Source organism: Passer domesticus, chromosome 15 (genome assembly GCF_036417665.1).
Source record: "Passer domesticus isolate bPasDom1 chromosome 15, bPasDom1.hap1, whole genome shotgun sequence".
NCBI lineage: Eukaryota > Metazoa > Chordata > Aves > Passeriformes > Passeridae > Passer > Passer domesticus.
This window is the reverse complement of record NC_087488.1, coordinates 9141764-9162413: the sequence shown is the minus strand read 5'-3', so window position 1 is coordinate 9162413 and position 20650 is coordinate 9141764. Positions and strand designations below refer to the sequence as shown.

The 20650-nt window shown below is 38.8% G+C and overlaps 1 protein-coding gene across 5 annotated transcripts in view; it reads right to left on the bottom strand.

Moving 5' to 3' along the window:
* The window catches only part of VPS35L (VPS35 endosomal protein sorting factor like), a 51342-nt gene that overhangs the window by 24277 nt on the left and 6415 nt on the right, over positions 1 to 20650 (bottom strand). Inside the window, exons 1-22 of one of the 5 annotated variants that reach the window (XM_064390874.1) lie at positions 20558 to 20610; positions 19908 to 19991; positions 17933 to 18032; positions 16926 to 17093; positions 16491 to 16613; positions 16110 to 16134; positions 15023 to 15099; positions 14306 to 14434; positions 11098 to 11182; positions 10070 to 10129; positions 9254 to 9350; positions 8790 to 8837; positions 7714 to 7807; positions 7141 to 7218; positions 6689 to 6811; positions 5967 to 6013; positions 3829 to 3940; positions 3504 to 3620; positions 3110 to 3163; positions 2624 to 2704; positions 1712 to 1774; positions 606 to 691 (exon numbers count right to left, since the gene is read on the bottom strand). In XM_064390874.1, the coding sequence (XP_064246944.1) occupies positions 606 to 691; positions 1712 to 1774; positions 2624 to 2704; positions 3110 to 3163; positions 3504 to 3620; positions 3829 to 3940; positions 5967 to 6013; positions 6689 to 6811; positions 7141 to 7218; positions 7714 to 7807; positions 8790 to 8837; positions 9254 to 9350; positions 10070 to 10129; positions 11098 to 11182; positions 14306 to 14434; positions 15023 to 15099; positions 16110 to 16134; positions 16491 to 16613; positions 16926 to 17069 (1643 nt within the window). In that variant the 5' untranslated portion in view covers positions 17070 to 17093; positions 17933 to 18032; positions 19908 to 19991; positions 20558 to 20610. Of the gene's footprint in view, positions 1 to 605; positions 692 to 1711; positions 1775 to 2623; positions 2705 to 3109; positions 3164 to 3503; positions 3621 to 3828; positions 3941 to 5966; positions 6014 to 6688; positions 6812 to 7140; positions 7219 to 7713; positions 7808 to 8789; positions 8838 to 9253; positions 9351 to 10069; positions 10130 to 11097; positions 11183 to 14305; positions 14435 to 15022; positions 15100 to 16109; positions 16135 to 16490; positions 16614 to 16925; positions 17094 to 17932; positions 18033 to 18544; positions 19196 to 19271; positions 19870 to 19907; positions 19992 to 20557; positions 20616 to 20650 lie in introns of those variants that run through there. The other 4 variants (XM_064390873.1, XM_064390875.1, XM_064390872.1 and 1 more) reach the window with 4 other exon arrangements.

The window sequence follows — 20650 nt, the reverse complement described above, 5'->3', positions numbered from 1 at the left end:
TACAGAGGCACATGTGCAGTGCAGCTCCACTAAGATGATTAAGGGGCCACAGCATCTCTCATGTCTTGGCAGTAAAGCCAAGAGAGCTGGCCTCGTGTGCCCTAGGGGAGAGAAGGCTTGGGAGGCTCAGCAGTGAATATAAATACCTGAAGGGAAGGTGGAAATGAGAAAAATGTTTCAAGAAACTTCTTAATTATTTGAAAAGAAAAGGACTGCTTGACTTTCAGAACAGTTGAATGTATTTTCATTTTCTAAGTTCATTTTCAGCTGTAGCAATACTCTATTCTGTGCTGTCACAGCAACTGGAATGTGAAATAAATTTCATAAACCAGCTAAGGCAACACAAAAAAAAAAAAAAAGCTCAGAGAACAACTATTCTGTTAAGCAAGTAAGCATTAATATAATTACTTCAACTTTCTTTGTGAACAGTCAAACAGTTCATCAATACATTAATAAAACTGACACATTTACTTTTTTTCTTTCCCATAGCCTGGAACACCTTCTTAGATTAAATAGCCAATATACTGACTCCTCTTCCCTAGCCACCTTTCAGTAAGTTTCTCAGAGCCTCCAGAGTGCATTTCACTTCAACAGTCTCCACTTACTTAATAAAAGACTCCATAATGCACTTGCAAACCTCCACTCTCACACTTTCCTTCTGGAACATATCCAGAAATGGCAAGAATTTCTCCTGAAAGTACAAATACATAAACAAGTACAATTAGGTGTGTTACAAGGAACACACTTATTTTGAGTAAGTTTTATAAGCACAGCAATTTAGGTAAAACTATGTTCATCTGTTTTGAAAACAGTATTTCATCTCAAAGGATGAAAAGTGGAGCTAATGGAAAAGGACTGATGGTTGAAAGATGTATCAATTTATTGATCACAGAGATCCAGAAGGGAACACAAAATACAGAACTGTTTGAATCAAACGTTGCACTTTATTTTTAAAAGCAATCATATGCTTCAAACAGCTTAGGGTCATCAGAAATTCAGATATCTATAGGGAAAAAAAGGTAAGATATTATACACAATTAAAATAGTCTACACATCATCAACAATTTCACATCTATCCAGAGCAAGGGTCTAGGTCGTTTAACATACTAAAATACTTCATGTCTGCATCATCTCAAGAATATAGCTGAGAGTAAGTTTTTCAGAATTATCCAAGCAATTTGTGATCAAGGCTGGACCCCAAATCCACAGCATCAGTCTTGAGTTTCACTCTTTAAAAGAGTACACTCTTCTGGACTGTGACACACACTTGCTGCCTTTGTTTCTATTTTTCTACCTCATACTGAGTCTCTGACCTCCCCGAGTTCCACTTTGCTCCAATGCCAAGTGAAAGTGCAATGAGAGGGCATGATAAGTATGTATCATAACACAGAACCAGCTACCAGCAATTACATTAACACACACACAAATAAATGGTATTTCATCTTCCATTCACTGTCACTTATGCCACAGTAACAAACAAACTTAGAGAATTTATCAGCCTAATGAAAAAAGTATAGAAAACTGGAAATGGAATAATAAGTACTTAAGTAGTAAGCAACAGAAAATATTTCTGCACTTAGCTACTTGACAAAAAATCCTTGCATTCTGTGAACTTGTAAACAATCTAAATATCCCAGATAAGGCAAATTCTCTTGCAGAAAAACTGCCAAACAGTTCTTCTTAAAAATTTATTAAAGAGAATATCACTTACCACTGAAAAAAGCAGAGCAAAGTCATAGATATAGGTAATAACTTTCTGAATAATTGACTGCAGCTAAAGGGGAGAAAAAGGAAAAAATTTAAAAAGGGGAAAATTATTGTAATATGAGTTAAATTAAGACTATCCACACCAGAGATTATTCTTCTTTAGTTATTCATAGAAGACTCTTTTGAAAGATGTTTCAAGCATTCACCAACGTAATTTCCTTCCCCAAAGTGGGACAAACTACATCTATGCTGTTCCTCCACACTCTTCCTACACACCCTTCAGAGCCCATATTGAACAGAGGCTGACCAGCCTGCCCAGGCTTTATTTGCTCTTCACTTCCATAGTTAAGGACATTTTTTTAGAGTCTCCATGTCCTCCAGCTCTCTGCACTAAAAATCTCAGCCAAATAAATAAAGAAAGAAAACTCAAACCAGTTTGTTAAATCCTCTTTTGTAGGCACTTTTTCTACCCTCCAAGTAACCACAAAAACCTTCTCAACTAATCCATATCTCATTTGGCATTCAGCCTCAAGAACTGGACACAATAATTCACTGAAGCCTTAACAATGCCAAGTAGAGATGGATTATTTTATGGTTTACTTCTGTTTAAACAGCCTATCATGATTGCTAATTTCCTTCAGCAAACACCACTGCTGATGTAGGAGTTAACTCTTGATACTTCTAAATACATAAATCATTCAAGTTTAGCATTTCTCAGAATTAAAAGACTGATGTGCATGGAAAGAAAGGAGGAATAAATCACAGCATTACAGTGTTCCAAGAGGCTTCCCAATTTGAAACTAGTGTTTAAAAATAATTATTTTGTTATAAAAGTTATCAGGAATGTTTAAGAACTGATTCCACCTAAGAAAATGCACATGAGATTTTTACAGGTTTGGCAAAATAAACTCCTTACCTGTGGGTAAGCATCTTCAAATGCCCGATCAGGAGTCATGTGTTTGATAACATCAGCCAGAACTGTATTGACCTCTCGCTTCTGTGCACCAAAAAACAAGGTTACAAAATGAAATTGGCACATAAATCAAGTCACCAAACACCAGCTGAGTAGGATAATTTATTTCCATTTGCCAAAGCATCAGCTTTTTACAGAGCTCTAGTTAAAGCCAGGAACTTTAACCATAGCTCCAGTAAATCCTTACTTAAACTGACCCATCTGCCATTAAAACATAAGGATAAGAAATGTTCAGTGCTGTGGGGTAGTAAAGCTTCAAAGCTGCATCTTTTGTCCCCATTCACCTTTCATGAAAGGATATAGATTTTTTCATTCCCACACATTTATAGTGAATAGTCAAAGCCTTTCCATCTTTAATACCAGGCTGCTAGCACAACCACTTAGTCTGTATCAGAAAAATCCAAAGGAAACAAAGTAATTTCCACCTACCGTAAAATGTCTGCAGGTATACTCCACCCACACTTCAGCACAGTTGATGTAATCCTAGAAATACATGTGTCTCATGACTACCAACATTTGCAGGAGACTGTGACAAATACACTTGCAAAAATGACACTTGAAAGAATTAACTTCTGAGGTATGATTCATGCAGACCTAAAGATCTAGAACTCAAAAGCTGCATTTGGGTAATAATGTTGTGTAAAATTAAGTTATGCTTCAGCAGAGATAAGAGAATGGGATGATCCAAAGATATTACAGCCATTACTTATTTTTTTGCAACTGTGTGTATTTAGAAAAGGTAAACAATGTCACGACTGAACAACTGGCTACAACTTTGCTCTAACACAGAGTCAGTAGTGAAACAGAATGGACAGTAACTCACCTGTGGGTTCTTCAGCTTTGTTATAACCTTCCAGGCTTCGTTTAATATTTGAAGGCGATCATTTTCAGGAGGATCAGCCAATGCCAAGTTTAATCCCAGGGAGCGAAAGAGGAGATGCTGACAGTTAATGAGAAATTTTTAATTAAAAGCAGACAATGCACGTCCATCCAAGACTGGTCTGGCAGGTACAGTGTGCAGAAAGATTCTCAGATCAAACCATTTGAATAATTTTATTCAAGTGACACACAAGTTATGCAGGCAACTAAGAGCATAAAGACCTCAGTCAAAGGAAAGGAATTGGTACAAATTAGATAGAAAATGTTACCTTTGGGAATCCAGACTCATCACACTCTTTAATCATGCCAATGAAGTCCATTGATCTCGCAGCAATAAACTCTGCTCTGAACGCCGACATGACTGAATTCAGCAGCAAAGCACTGCAATGAACAACACAGATCAATGCAGCTCAACAGCAGCTCAAACTTAATAGTACCTGCATTTACATCAATCTGAACTTCCTAGACCAACAACTGGGCAGCACCTATCATAAATTTTAAAAAAAGAAAGATAATAAGGAAAAAAGAACCTCACACAAATTGAGCTTGCTTTGATGAGGATTAATGATGCATAAGCAAAACAAGAAAACATTAAGCCATCAGATAAGGAAACCTGTAAAATACTTCTTCCACACAGATGTTTTTGAAGCCACCATTTAGAAATATCAAGGAAACCAGGAGTAGCTGACATTTAGAAACTTACTCTCTGTTTAACTACAGTTCAGAAGAATACTTAGGGAGGGCAAACCCCTATTGACATTTTTCTTAATTAATTATATATGCATTATAAAAGCCACATTTCTAGAAGTTGTATTGTTAGGATTAAAATAAAATGTAAAATTGGCAATGGCATATTTAGACATTTCTGATTAACCACTCAGACAGGTATTTGTGTTACTATCAAGCCAAAGCCACAATGGAAGAGTGAACTCACTGCATCACTGTAACATCAGTTTCCTCAGCCATCAGTTAGCTCAAGAAGCTGCCTCATAAAACACTGTGCCCTTCACTAGTCTGAAACAGACAGTTTGAATAGAGGGCAGTTTGCCTTGAGGGAAATTCTGTGAAGTGCTTAAAATAACCCAGCAGCTTCTGTGTTTCTGCCTGAGCCTTAGTGGTCCCATCCCAATTTGACTGGAATTTGCATTTTTTCATTAGACAAGCACTTCCAGATCATTAGGTCTGTGCTTTGCAATACAGAGAGAAGGCTGTCCCTTTTCCCTTAGATGGCTGCAAAGTAGCTCACGGAACATATTGAGATTATTTCAAGATTTATATACTGATGCCTCTTGCTTTGTAGTATCTTGACAGTCATGAGAAGACACAAATACACAGAACTCCACTTTGAAAGAAGACTACTGTTTTAAACTGGATTACTCAACTTCCCAATAAAAAAGACATGTCCCAAAAACATATCTTTCAAAAAGAAACCTAATTATACTCAACACTTCATCCTTCCTTCAAACAGGAAACAGGAACAAAGAGGAGGAGCCCATCCTTACAGTGAAAAATGTTGAAAGTTGATTTGAAAATAAGTTCTACAAATCAATACCTCTCCAAAATAATTTGTACATCAGAGAACGTGAATTATTTTTGTCTATTCTATACCCTCTGATACAATATCACTTTCACAGCACATTTTTTAAATCATGCTTTCCCTGCACTCCTTAGCTCAGTCACAGAATGCTGGCATTCCTCAGCTAAGTGATAAACATGTTTTAGTTCCTCAGCTGCTGCAGAACTGGACTGTGCAAAGCACATTAAAAAAATATAGCTGAAAACCTTCACAGAACTCAGCCCAGCTACCCAATAAAATGCACAGAGAGGAGTCCATCAGCAGGCCAGACTGCCTTCACAAAACCCAGTCAGTACATCCAACTTTCAGACCAGACCATCTTCCTGAACACGACTACCCTGCACAAAGACTTCTAGGAGACATTTGAGATACTCATTTTAATGCTGAAAAAAGCAAATTCCCAAGTATTACCACCTTACAAAGGTTGCCAGCAGCTTTACAACTTCCCTTGCTGAATGCATGCATGGCCTGACTGTAGCCAGTGGAAGACAGGGGGAAAAAAGGGGAGGAAAACCCAGAAAAGTGAAGCAAAACCAGGCACCAGAGACATGGCTAAGGGAGAACACATTAGATGTCCTAGACTTTGGCTTAGGAACCAGAATGCAGCAACCAAGTTAAGCTAATTAACTTTAGCTTGACAAGTAATCTACCATATTTTAGAATTCATATTTCAAAACCAGATGTTCATAATGATGATTTAGTAAGCTACTGGGAGAATGAAAGCTGCACTATGCATCCAAACTGCTTCCAAAAGAGGAAGAGAGAACATCATTGCAGGGACTCAGGGGTACTCATTACAGACTCCTGTCTTCTACACTCTGCATCACTTACTTGTTCCCCAACTTTTTGCATCTCTCCATCATCTCAGTAAGCAGAACCTGGAACAATTATATATTAAAATTAGTGAATTGAGACTTTGCAAATATATTCAGCTTTATTTACTGTACTGAAATCTACTAAAAGCTTTTTAATTACCTTTCCAATACATTCCCATAGTCCTGTTTTACCCTGTATTTACAGCACAAGAAAACAATGGTGTAGCTAAACATAAAACACATCTTCTGGAACAGGTATAGTGGCATTTCAATCAAAACCACCATTTTATGGAAGTCAAATCTGCAATCCTTTATCCATGCCATTACTCCAGGTAATCACTATTTGCCAGCCAGGTCAGTTATCTCTGGCAGGAGAGGTGAAAACTCTGCCAGACTGACAGAGATTAAAACAGCCTGCTCACTACGTTAAGCTACAGTTTAGTCAAATCATTTGTGTATCTGTATGACAGAAGAAAAGGATTAATTCAGCAAATAAAGATTAAAGGACAGCAAGAAACAAACAGGAATACTGCCTATGAACTTGAAGTGGTCACACTTGAGCTTTGTGGAAGCAAACATTCTTCCTGTACAGAAGAGAGCATCAGACAGTCCTATGTAGGCTCTTTTTACTTGCCTTCACACTCATGTAAAAATTGACTGAGGGGTTGTTTTTTAGTAACTCTTTTCAATTAACTCTTCACCACAACTTGAGCATTGAGCATTACCAGGTTCACTTACATCTGGAGCATGGTATGCAATACACTGTAAAATCCAGTCTATAGCAGGAGAATATAGGGTCAAATACAGAGGGATCTCCACACATTGCACCACCAGCTGGTTCTGAACTGTATCCCCATGGATCTGTTGAAATAAGAGAAAAATAAGCTGCTGTGAAAAGGTATTTAATGGGAGATATGATAAACTGGTTAAAGTTTGTATATGGATGCAAATTAAACGAAAAAATATCAAGCTCCTAACATATATTATTCAAGTCTGGAAACATGCTGAATAGAGCAGTTTCATACCAGAATGTATATAAAATTTCCCATACTATATCTGGATACAGGAACACCCCTAAATCTAGATCTAAGAACTTGCAAGATCTTTTTTAAAGTATGTAGCTTGTAGCATGTAGTTTGACTAAGGAGTGCATTTATCTGATTTTGCAAATAAAACACTTATTTCCTTACTTGTTTAAATGTGAGGAGAAAGTCAAAAAAGTTTTTATTCAGGCTTTCTTTGAGTTGTGGTGCCACTTCCATCCCAACCTGTATTAAAAGAAAAAGATTATATTGGCATCTATCAATTCTCCTTCAGAGATAAAAATGCATTTGCTGAAGGAATACACCCAAGTCACACACATCAAATCAACAAACAGCATTGAATCACATGCTTTTGACTGATTATTTCCTTGCTTACTATCACAGTCATGTCCACTAACAACCACCCTGAGGCAGTTACAGCTGTTCTTAAACTCAATCCCAACATCAGCTCCAAGCATCTGTAAGCACTGAGGAAATCAGTGTCTACTCCAGTGCACTGCAGCAGCCCACAGCAGCACAGAAAATGATTCTTACTTATTACAAACACTTAAAGAGAGATTCCCCATTTGTAAAACAGAAGAGAAATCTTTTTCTGTTGTTGTTTGTTGAAAGAGATAGGCTGCTGACTGCTTGAGATAAAAGTGGTGGTTCCTTGAAGCAGTGGCAGCACAGCTGCAGTAAATCTTTGGTACAGATCAGAGGAGGTAAATGACAGCCTACCCTGCAAAGGTATGCTCTGGCATAGACTGCAACCAGTGGATCTCCAATTCCTCTAATCATAGCTGTTAACCGTGGGAGACATTCCGAAATGCCCCTGTTTTCATCAGAAATGAAAATGAGCTTCACCAGTCAGTAACAGAATTCTATCCCCTACAGAGAACTTCAGTAGCTGCCTTGTAGACTAACAGTTGAGCAGGGGTTACAGAAATATCTAACAAAGAAAAAGGATACTAGCACAAAAACTTATTTCATAAGTAAAATTTCTGTGTACAGTAATACATATGCTATATTCAAACTGCAGTATTTTCTATTCACAAGACAAATAAAACTAAAGAACTCCTCCAGCTTCAAGAAGAGGAGAGCTATGGAAAAGCTGTAACTCGGTGTAAGGAAAGCAGATGCTTAAAGCAGAACTGGCAGAACTCCTTCCATGTCTCATTTGCCCACAGGTCCTTTTTGACAGAGCCTGGATATGAGGCCCACTAATTCCAGTAAAAGAACTGCTTTTTAGGGACAATAAAGTTGTCACTATAGTACCAATTTGGCTTCCAACATCATTTAAAAATATAACTGAAGAAGGACAATTACAAGGGAAGGAACATTTTCTGCTCAGCAGTTGGCACTGCTTGGCAAAACATTAAACTTATACCAAAGTTTTCAACAGACAGTGGTTCATTGCTCCTAAATTATTTCTCCTGTTCTGTCTCTCCCAGTATGATATCAATAGTTTCCTTTCAGTTTTCTATCCTGTCTTTTCCCCACACTCCTCATGTCAACAACCTTCTTCCCCTTCATCCCCAGAAGTCACTGCTTCAATTTGCACTGGGATTTGGGACACTGATGTCACATTTGCACATGTGTTTGAGAGCACTGCTGTATTTCAAAGTATATCACAGTCCACCTTTAATTTTTTCATGGCATTCCCATTAAAAATTCCAAAACCTCTCTTTACTGCTTCTTCTCAGTTCTACTAAGACCCTACCCACCATTAATCACAGACCTCTTGTGTTTAATTCTTTTAATTAGTTCCTAAGTTTGCCCATTCACTTCCTTCCCATACTGAACATTATTCTTACGTTTTGGACAGGAACTTATTGCACTTCAGTATTGCTGCTTCCACGTAACTACATTGAAGCCAAGTTAAGGAACAAAACTAAGATTCACACCACTGAGAAACCATAAGCAAACACACACCAAATGGATATTGACCAAACTATTTTAAGGCCTTCTGTAATTAATGTCACTACACTTTGCTGATTTTTATTATTTTATATTTGTATTATCTACAGGATTTTGTTTCAAAATTTTTCATACATCATCTCTGTCACTGCCAAACTGCTCAGAACCAATAATTAGGCATCCAGTTTACTATGAAACATGACTCAAAAGTACATTCAAAACATACAGCCTGAAACAAACAAAACAAAGCCAGTATAAACATCAGATCCTGTGGGTTTTATTGAAACAAACACATTCACTTTTGGGAAAATCTACAAAAAACCTGCAGACACACTGTGAGGTTCTCATTTGACAAGGATACAATCTGGGAATGAGTTCTCTTATTGAAGCAATCTTGAAAAACCAGTTTAAGCAAGTTTCTTTAGCTGTATCGTTAACACTCTCTGGAGAAAAGTTATCTGGGAAAAAAAAAAACCAACCCAGAAATAGTTACATTCTTTCTGGAAACCAGTTACTTTTCATGTTAGGTTTAAAACTGTATTCTCTTTCCATTCATCAAGAAATTAGGTGCACAACAACAAACTAGGCAATACATTTGCTCTCAGCTGTCTTGAACAGCAGTCAGACCTGAGAACATAACAAGAAAAGGTAACAATCTTGTAGTAAATAACATTTCAGAACCTGAATTCAGGCACTTGGAGCTCATCTCCGAGCTGCTACTGACAAATCCAACTTCTGTCTCTGCTCTTCCAAAATCAGAAATTGTAAAAAAAAGAAAATACAGAGAATCTGTAACAAACACGTGTATACAAATCTGTAATGACTAGAGAGCATACAAAAGAGATTTAAGCACCCAAGTAGTTGATTTTAAAAGGCTAAAATAAATTTTAAATAATACTATTGCAAGTAGGAAATACTGAATATGGACAGAAACTTTGTTTCTGTACCCTGAACACTGAACACATCCTCTTACAAACTCCTTCTGAATTTTGCATGAATACTGTGAACAGTGGAAGCTGCAAGCAATGGATTTTACTCTGTTAAAAACTAAGAGCTACTAGAGTCAAATCAGAACCTTTTCTATAGGAGATAGAGTAGCAATGGTCCTCTATTTAACCTTCCTCAAGGTTGGACATGATTTTTTTCTGAAGCACAGTGGAAACAAACACAAAGTTACCTGGCAGAGAGACTCTGTTATCCACACACATTGACAGAATTCTTTCATACACCAGTTTGCCTGGTTAAAAAAAAAAAAAAAGAATAATACAAAACCCAAAACAAATTAACAAACTGTAAAACACAAAATGCTGGTCAAAGGTTCCCTTCACAACATACAATGAAATCAGATGGAAAAAGCTTCCTAGAACACTGACATTTTGCTGCCCTCTAGTGAGGCTGAAATGTCCAGTGTGATTTAGCCCTTCTCACACTACAAAAACAATCTCTGGCTCCCTGAAGAGCAGAGGTAACACACAGGTCAGATTCCTCCCAGGCCAGGAAAGGACAGCTGCTGTCCTGACTTTGCTGAGTGTGGACATTGTGTTATCTCCAGCAGCCCTCAGCAAGGAGGAAGGAGCACAAAGAGGAAGCACGACCTGAAAGAACAATTGGATCTCTGTCGTAGCATATCCTGCTGGCACCAAAATACACTCCAACTTTCAAAACCACTGTAAATATTTTTCATAACATGGCAGAAAAATTAGAGAACAACATGAAGTGGATGACAAGTTCACTTACAAATTAAAAAATATATTTTAAAAAATCAATAACTACATTCTGATCATTTCACAGTCCCTATTCAGCCAAAGAAAACTTTCTGACTTCTATTCTTCAAAATACAAAAATAATGAAATATTGAGACAAAAGGGTGCTAAAATCCAAAATATTTTTATAATGACAGCATGTTTTTAATTTCAAAATGCAGAGATCATGACTTTTCCTAACATTTTGTTCTAGATATTCACTAATACATAAAGCACAGAAGCACAAAATGAAATATTTTTCCCTTAAGGACTTTGCTCTTAGGAGACTTTTTAGTTATATACCATGTTTACCACCAGGGTCCAAATGTTTATGCTGGAAATATTCCATGTTACAACTAAAAGTCATTTCGGGCTTTTTTTGATAACTTTAATACTTTGTAACATTACAAAAAAATAATCTTATTAACATTTGTGTAGTAAGACTGGCACAGTAGATACTTACCAAAAGTATCAAGGATATCTGTAATTAAAACAAATTTGCTTGGATAAAACTGGATTACTGTTGTGTCTGAAAGCAGCTTAGAACACTAGAAGGAGAAAAAAAACAAAGAAACATTTTTGGAGGCCAACACAAGTTTATGTTTTCACTCCAGAAAAGCTGGAATGGATGAATATCCACAGGTGGAAAGGACCAACATGAACTATGAAGCCAAAGGCACAAGGACAACTAACATAACAGACCATGGTGCTTGTTGTAATTTTCAGGTTATTCTTCATTTCCAGAGCTACACAGACCTGGTTTTCCTTTTTGCAGGGTAATCTACAATGCAGAGTTTCAGCTGACCATGAAGATCTGTGCTTTTGTTCAGACAAGACAAATTCTCTCCTGATAAAGCATTAAAAAGCACTTCTCTAAAATCACTTTTTTTAAGGACACTGTTCAGTTTTTCACCATCTCTCTAAGCATCCATATCAAACAAAAATGTAATATAGATTACATTAAGAAACAATTTCAGAAGTGTAGCTAATGAGCTTTGTAGTTAGAGCTTTCCAATGCATTTCTGCAGCTCACATAACTAGTTCAAACATTCTGGAAAGAGACTGAGCCACAGTCAGCTCCAGGGAGGACTCTAATCAATCACCACCCACTGGGAACAACCTGATCATGGCATCTGGACTGCAGTGATGGCTGGAACAAAGTCACATTTGAAAATGTATTACCCACTTAGTTCTACTCTCTTTGGGTGTTCAGGCCAGGAAGGACCATATCCATTGAGTGTATGAATCTAAAATACACACTCAGCAATGAAGACATTTCTAACATACTTAATTAAGCTATACTTTCTTGTCCTAGATTAAACTGGAGTCAAAAACTTCGGCAGGTTACTCACCAAAAAAAAAAAAAAACCAACCCCAAAAAACAACAGCCTCTACCAAAAGAAAGCAGGTGAATGACTGACTGGGGAAAGAAATCCACCTCTTCCTTGCTTAAGCCAAATGTGCTCTCTGGCCCTGAGTCTTCTCTGGTCTCTAAGACAGACAATATTTTCTATGAGCTCCATCCTTTCTCTCTCCTTTATTAGGAGACAGTTCTTCAATCTCAGTGGAATAAATAAAGTTCAAATTTTTGTCACATTTTAAAAATCCAGGAAGGAATCCAATATCTCACAAGACTGCTCTGTTTAAAGAAGGAAATCACAACATTTGAACATGCATAAACAAAGGGGCACACTCAGTCTTTCTGCTTTATTCTTCAGGGTAACTTGAAGAGTGCACCAGAAAGGTGACAACATTTTCCTCCTACAACCAAAGCAGAATTTTGCCTGCTGTGTGGTCAGTCACCTTCAAAGCAAGGTAACTCAGCAGCTGTTTAGGACCCACACACAGCACAAACACTTGAGTACCACTTTTCTTAGAGCTCACACACATAATCACATTAGTGCAGCTTACTCTAAGCAGCTTAGCATACTCCATCTTGACAAGAAAAGTATCTTGCAAAAAGCCACTTGAGGAATCACAGAATCATAGAATTGCTTAGGTTGGAAAAGACCTTCAAGAATGTTGAGTCCAGCCTTTAAACCATGACTGCCAAGATCATCAATAGAAAATATCCCCAAGTGCCACACCTACACATCCTTTAAATGCCTCCAAGGAGGGTGATGCCACCACTGCCCTGGGCAGACTGGTCCAGTGACTGAGAACCCTTTTGGTGAAGAAATTTCCTAACCAGAAGCCAAACTCCTCCTACTGCATACTAACCAGTCTGTAATAATAATGACAGACTATGTGCATAACCACAGCCTGATGCCAAGAGAGCTGCTCAGCTCTCTCAGAGGATACAGCACTCTGCAGGAAGAAGCTCAACCAGTAAAGTTCAGTGAGGCTTCTACCCTATCCTGCTTTATTTTATCCTTCATGAAAATTTTAAATTCATTAATTACACAAGTACCTATTTCATTCTTAGGCAGTCTTTCAATTAGTGATGAGCATCTGCAGCATTGAGTGCTAAGTGAACAACACTTAAGCAGAGACAAACACATTCAGCTCTGGTACCACTTTCCTAAAAGGAAGCATTGGATCCCCTGTCAGAAACTGTATTATTTCAAAATTTTTTGTGAACCAGTTGCAAAAGAACATATGGAAGTATCAATGATTATCACTGCATTATCACACACACATATATATATTATATATTTCACACAAAGCACTCTGACTACAATACATCCCTGCTGCTTTTCTTCTCATCCAAAGACCATAGTCACACTTCACAATCCTATACATGGATTTTTTAAAATAGCAATAATAGTGCTGATTTCATAGTATTACAATAGTACATTAGTCACCCTAGGTCACATATAATTGTTTGATCTCACTTCATTAATGTTTCATTTCCTTTTTTGTCTTTACCACAATTTAAGATGAAATTACTTCAAGCAGTTTTCACAAGAGTATCCAGAATGACAAAAAAAATCCTGACTTTATATAACCCCACTGGATGACTATGAGCATTACATCAGTTTTACAGCTTTTAAGGATGTCATTATCTCATCTGTCCTCTGCTGCACTCTGCCTCTGGCCTTTTTTAAAGGCCAAGCCAAACAAAAGAGCATTTAACTGTCCTATTTCCCCATGCCCTCCTCAAAGCACATCGCCCCAAATGACCCAAAGGAAGACCATGGACAAGTTCTCAACAAATAAACAAAAACAAACCCCATACACACAATTTTAAAAATCTGGAGCTGTTTTTGGTAGCTTGCTAAGGTCCTAAATCCCTTTATTTAATCGCCCTACTACACTGGGATGGGTAAAATGCTGATGTTCACAAAGCCATTCTGGTATTATTTGTAGGGAGCAAGGGGCTGAAGCAGAAGAGGACAGGAAAGGAAATTACATGTCCTATAAAGAGCTGATTATCACTACATGCTATTTGTTCTAACTACCCTTAAGCAGGTAAAATTTCCACATCTGTCATTTGGTGACTCACTGAGAATTCCAACCCACATAACCTAGTCAAAACCAATATGTAACAACAAAGCTGAAAATCCAACTACTGTCAGAAGTCATAAAACTCCGGAAGAAATCTGTCTCAGAGAAGAACAAAAGAAAGTAATAGAAAAACAGTAGAAAGCCTTCTTTTCCCAAGAAGGAAACTGGACAAGTTGTAGCACCAAACTCACTGGTTCTGCATAAAACAAAACCATAAAACTGACCTGGATGACTATTTTCAGAGCTTTTACTTTCTGATCAGAGGACCATGCATCCTTTAAAGACTGGTTCAGCTCTTCAATTCTGTTCATGTAATCCTGCTGAGTCAAATTCAACAGCTCTTTCTGTGATCCCTGGCAAGAAAACAAAAACCTTCTTAAGAAGAGCAGGAGGGAAGGAAGGAAAGTGCTGTTATTATAAACTCAAATCACCATGTTGTGGAGGAGAATCCTACAAAATTTATTACAATTTCCCTTCAGGTCTTAGGAAAGTAGGTTATAAAACATCTCATCCTTGCACAGTAAAATACTGCAGCTTGAGAAATAACTTCCGTACTCAGTATTTCTAGCAAGCTCATAATTGTAATTTAAATTAAACTCAGGTAGACATTTGCAGCTTTGGCAACAGGGGCAACCAGAATTATCAGATGTTAAGACTAAGGGGCTCCATAAAGTCTTACAGCAGTAAGAAGGTAAATAAACAGCAACAGATCAGGTAAATTTTCAAATCACAGTTTCTAGTGATACAAAAATATGACTCTGCCCAAATCCTGTAACAATAAGCATTAATTACTGGAGAATTCCCACAGAAAGTAGATATTTATCTAAATACTGCACTTGCAGAATCAGGACCTTTTTAAAAGGTTTCACACAAGATTTTTATTTCACAAATTCCTTTCACTGTTATAATGATGCTGTAATTTCATCAGAAAACTTTCTCACCTCTTCCAGATCATCCAGTTCTTCTAACCTCGTCCTCACTTTTTCAGAAACTGCTGAACCAGTAGTTGTGGCTTTTCCTGCAAAGAATTACAGATTTAAGTTTCTTTAACATTTAAACACTGGGACTTCTAAAGAGAAACAAACCTGAAGGAGACTGACATGGCCCAGTCAGCTTCTGTGACAGAAGACAGGTGGTTTGATTCCTTCAGTGACTATTCCTGAACACACACATCTAAACACACCTACAGTGCATCCACTTTGAACAGGGGCAATGAGTAAGCAGAATTGAATATGAGTGGATTTTTCTGCAAGTTTTACCAGTAAGAAAAGAATCACCAGATAGAACCATAGGATAATTAAGGATAGAAAAGCTCTATGGAGGTCTGTGTCCAACTCTCCTCCTCAAAGCAGGTCCAGTTCTGAATTTCTAACAGTTGCACAGGGTTATATCCAGTCAATTTAACAATATCTAAGGATATAGAGGTCACACTCTGCCTGAACATCCAATTTCAGTGTTTGACCATTCTCATTGCAAAAAAGTGCTTTCTGTTTTTGCAGATGCTGAAATGCTGTGTGTTTATTCATACAGAAAAATCCTGATTTACTATGCTATGATTACCTAGCCCAGATTCTCTTTGCTAGAAAACATGATAAAATATTTAACATTTGGTTCTTTTTTAAACACCCAGCATACAGCTGAAATCACTTCACTTTCATGTAAAGAGAATAACTGAACAAGTTCCCAAAGGGCTTGTTTGCTTTCCTTCCAGCCAGCAGAAGAGTTGATAAACATGATCCTCAAAACACCATTGCTCAGCTTAAATGAAAGTTTTAAGCTACAGTGGAAGGCAGTGCAGTGAAATAATCACAAATTATCAGCCCATAGGAATAAAAGACAAGGTGGTCAGGTGGCTTATTTTCAATAACTATTTTAAACAAACATCCAGACTTCTTATCCACAAAAAAGCAAGAACCATGATGTCAGAATGGAGGAGGCAGGAAAATACATTTCAACTATTCTTGACCACAAACTTGTCTCTGCACCCTGCCTCAAGCAACCTCTGTCACTGGTAAAGAAAGTGCTCACCTTTTTCAGATCCCATGTACAGATTCTGTGAGGAAGCAGAAAAAGCAGACTGTTAGAAAACATGGACTCACTAGCATTCCAAGAATGCACAGGGTAATTACACTGCTAATCAACCCTCCAATCATTTAGAAGTAGATGCAAGACTAGAAGTTATTTGCACTGTTACAAAAAGACAAAGTGATGGCTTCTAAATGTCAGAAGACTTGGATTCAGTTCTAAAATAATCTTTGCAAGTGAGAGCTTGTGATTCAGTCTTCTACAACATTAAAACTGAAATTTAGAAGACCAGTATTTACCCATTAAAGAATTATAAAATAGCAATATCCAAAATCCATTAAAGGTCTAGTACACATCAAAACAACTGTGGCAGCCACCACTTACAATAGAAAGCTTCTCTGTTGTTGTGTATCTAGCAAGGATTTCACCACGTTTGCTTGACCATGGCTCAAAGTCACTTCCCACTGCTGAGCTCTCATCCTTATCCCGTTTCCTTCGTGCACCATCCTGTTACAAGAGTACAAGTGCAAAAGTTAAATACAGATCTGGAAAAAGAAGAGAAGGCTCTCAACATAAAGGTCAACAATGTTTCAAGTGCTAGCTGATCCTTTCAAAAGTTACAATATCAAACAAAATTCTATATTTAAATAAATATGTCAACATAAACCAGATAAAAGTAGGTAAATAAAAAAGTAGGTATATTTCCTATATTAACCTCTTCACTGGTGAGACAATACATTTTATCCAGGGTTGGCTTTATGGTTTTGGTTTGGTTTTGGCTTTCCTGTACTTAGCTGCCCTGGCAGCCCTCAGAGTTACCGTGGGAGGAGCAGTAGTCACAGGATCTGCAGCTGCTGCAAACAAGGACAAGGGGTCAGTGCCATCCAACACACTGCTCAGCGGGTCCATCACTGAACTGGAGGAAGAGGAGGAGGTAGAGGAAGTACTTCCCTTCCTGTTCATCTTCTTCGTCTTGGATTCAGTAACCTAAAGAAAAATTCAGAACTATTACACAAAAGGGCTTTCTCTTCCCTCACTTTTCTCTAATTCTTTTTCTTTCCCCCTTTTCCCTGAATGTGGGGGCACTCTTCAGTAGAATTTCCACTGCTATTTTTTTTTCCTTCCAATTCTAGATCTACAAAGTTGTAAGGACAACCACTCTGAATATGTTTCTAGTACCCCTCCTCTATTTTATTAGGTTTGTCCCTGTCCTAACTCTTCCTTGCTATTTAATTTCCTCTGACAGTTTCATCTTTCCTTTTCCTGTACAACACTCAAGCCTGGAACATAAAATCCATACCTCAGGCCAGCATCTTCTCTCCCTGCTGACCTTCCTGAGCAGAAGCTGCTGCCCATTTATCTTTCATTAGTGGATAACTCATCTCTTTGAAGCTGATTTTTTTCCTGTACATCTTTAAAAGCCTCTTACACATCAAAGAAATTATAAATGTTTTAAAGCACACAGCTGACTGGAAGCTAACCCAAAACCAAACCTTACATCAAGCAATTATGCAGGCCATTTGTAATGCAACAATTGGATTTTAAATTTATCCATTATTCAGCATTTAATGCAACCAAGAAAACCTACAAGCTGGAGGTGCTGTATTTGTCAAGAGATGTTTCTGACACATAACAGCACCAGCAAACTTCTGTGAAGGGCAAACAGAATAAACCTGGATGCCTCTAAAACAAGCCACTAACACAGAAAGCAACTTCACAAGGATCACTAGTCTCAAAGCCTTTTAATTTTAATGGAACAGATGCAAAAAGAGGAACACAATCAGTCTGAATTCAGATTCATTTTCCAAAAGCACAAACAAACTCACTGTAATAGGTTTCAGTGGATGGTAATCACCAAAATCCAAGGGTACAGATTCCAGCTTGCACACTTCAGATTCTGACACATAGTTCCTTGATCTTGCATGCCTTGAAAAGAGTGAAGGGAAAGTATATATACATATAAATAACCACATACCAAGAGAGAAGCATATCTTATATGTGTACAGATGCTTATTTACAAAAACCAAAAAAACATATGGAAAAATAAACAAACATAAGGATCCAAATTTCTCTCTACTGAGATAACATAAAACTAAAACTGGAGAAATTTTACTTTCTGCCATTTCAGTTGTACTCTTTTTTAGTCTTTGAAATACACAGAGCTGCTAATTTATTTTCTGTTTCATTCAAAATCCTGAGAATGTTTACAGCACACCCTACCACCTCAGCTGAATAAGGAAAATCAGGGGATACACAAAAAATTCTTTAATCACGCTCCTAACAAAAGCAAACAGCACTTCCCCTACATAACACACATCTTTCCCACTAGAGTTAATAAAAACTTCCAAATAATTCCATTCCTACTCAAAGACATAACTCATTTGGATGATTTTCAGCAGTGCTAAGCAGCTCTTCTACAGATATCACATTAGAATTACAGATTTGACAATTTATGGTTGTGCCACTCTGAGGAGAAACTTTTGACATCTAATGATATAGAGCAGAGCAAGAGAAAGAGTCCAGTAAAAACCATGTGTTTCTTTGTTTTCTTGATCTCCAGATCCTTTTCTTTTTGCTATTGTCCCATTGTTCAATGACTCTCGCTCATTTGCATCATGGGTTAATTAGCATCTGGGTGGAAAATCTTCCAAACTCTTTCTGGCTACACAATTATAACATTTCTTTAACTGCTGAGAGCTCTCTCAGCACCCCCAGGCTGAAATCAGCTGCATTCCAATTAGTGTGAGCACACTGGGCAAGTGCACATGGTACTAACACACACGTGGGAGTGAACAAGAGCTGCCAACCCTGCAAATAAGTCTTTAAAAAGTACATTCTTTATAATGTGGCTATTCAAGTGATAAAACAGCTTGTAACAGACCCAATACTGAAGACAAGATCAAGTTTGCTCTGGCATTATGTTGTGCTTACTCTCCAGGGAAAGGAGATTAAGCATTCCTTTCTTGGCCACAGCAGTGCAGCCAACTTTGGAGAGGAAATAAAAATAAGACTCTGGCCAAGCTGGGGTTTCATCCTCTGTGCATCCTGCAGGATTACACCCCTGCTTCAGCTGCTCTTTGAACAGCAGGTTTCAACCTTTCCCACACAAGAGCACCACTGCAATTGCCACCACTCTGCCCCTTCAACACCTGCCAGCCCACAAGCCTTTTTCTCTCCTCCTGGTAAAACACCTTTTTCCCTGGGACTGCTTTCAGGCACACAGCCCCCTCCCAGAGCCAGTGCTTATCCTAAAGCAGGTGCTTCAGAAAGCTCACAGGGAGCACAAAGGAATCAGGCACATAAAATTGAAGAGAATCCCTTTACAACACTAGACATATATTGGTAATACAATGAAGCACATCCCAAACCAACTGTACCTATCACTATCTGAGTATCAGACACAAAAACAAAACAATTTCTCTAGATATTTATGCATTGCTATTATAAAATTGCATTGTAGCCCTGTACTTTAAATTATTTTATATACTTTTTACTACTTGAACAAATTTGTTGAAATTTTTGAAATTTGCTTAATTTTATGTTAATACAACTATTCAGCACCAACAGGTGCTATTTTTTTTCCTCATATGCAGACTGATGACTGTGCAGACAACAAACCTGCAAACAGCTTTTTAGTATTAATACTGCTTAAAAGTAGCTATGGTTCTGCTAAGCCCCACAGCAAGAAAATATCTTCTATATTAGAGAACAGCATGATGGAGACATCTTACTGTGGTAAAGGTCTGGTTATTTCCCCATGGCCACAATCAGTGTTACTAGACCTATTTATTAGGCTGTTACCTCTTTCCTGTACTATGTGAAAATCAATTTTTCAGGGTCTCTGCTGCTCTGCTTTGTTCTGCTCTATTTTGCTAGTGGTTTTGTCTGTAACAGAAAGAGTGCCTCTTTTATCCTTCCTCTACCAAACGCTAGACCAATTCCCTGTCGTGCACAGTGCAGCTTCCACAGATGTACAATTCTGTAACCGCGCGTTGCCAGGAGCTGACTCTGTGTGTGTGCAGCCCTGCCTACAGAGCCCGTGGCAGACAGCAGCGGCTAAACGCGCTGCGATGGGCGCACACGGCAGAGCCCCGGCTCCCCGGGGCGGGCAGCGGCCCGCACCGACCCCGCCCGGAGCTGCGGCTGTCCCTCAGCAGGGCTGTGCCCGCCCGGCTCCGTGCAGCGCCAGGCTGCCGTGAGCGCGATCCGTGCGCTCGGCTGCCTCAGGCCCCACGGCAGCGGAGCCGCGGCACGCAGCGCCCGCCGGTCCCCCCGGCCGAACCGCCCCGAGCCCCGCGGGCGGACAGGCCCCGCGCTTTCCCCTCTGGCACATCCGCGCCGCCCCCGCCGTAGCCCCCCGGCTGCGAGGGTCGCCGAGCCTGACGGCAGCCCGCGCCCAGCCCCGCGCCCGCCCCGCCCGGGCACAGCCGGCTCCGGGCCCGCCGCCTCACCAGGGGAACGCGGCCATCTTGTCCCCGCTCACATGACAGCGCGCGCCGCCGCAGCTTCCGGCCCGAGCCCCGCCCCGCCCGAGCGCGGGAAGC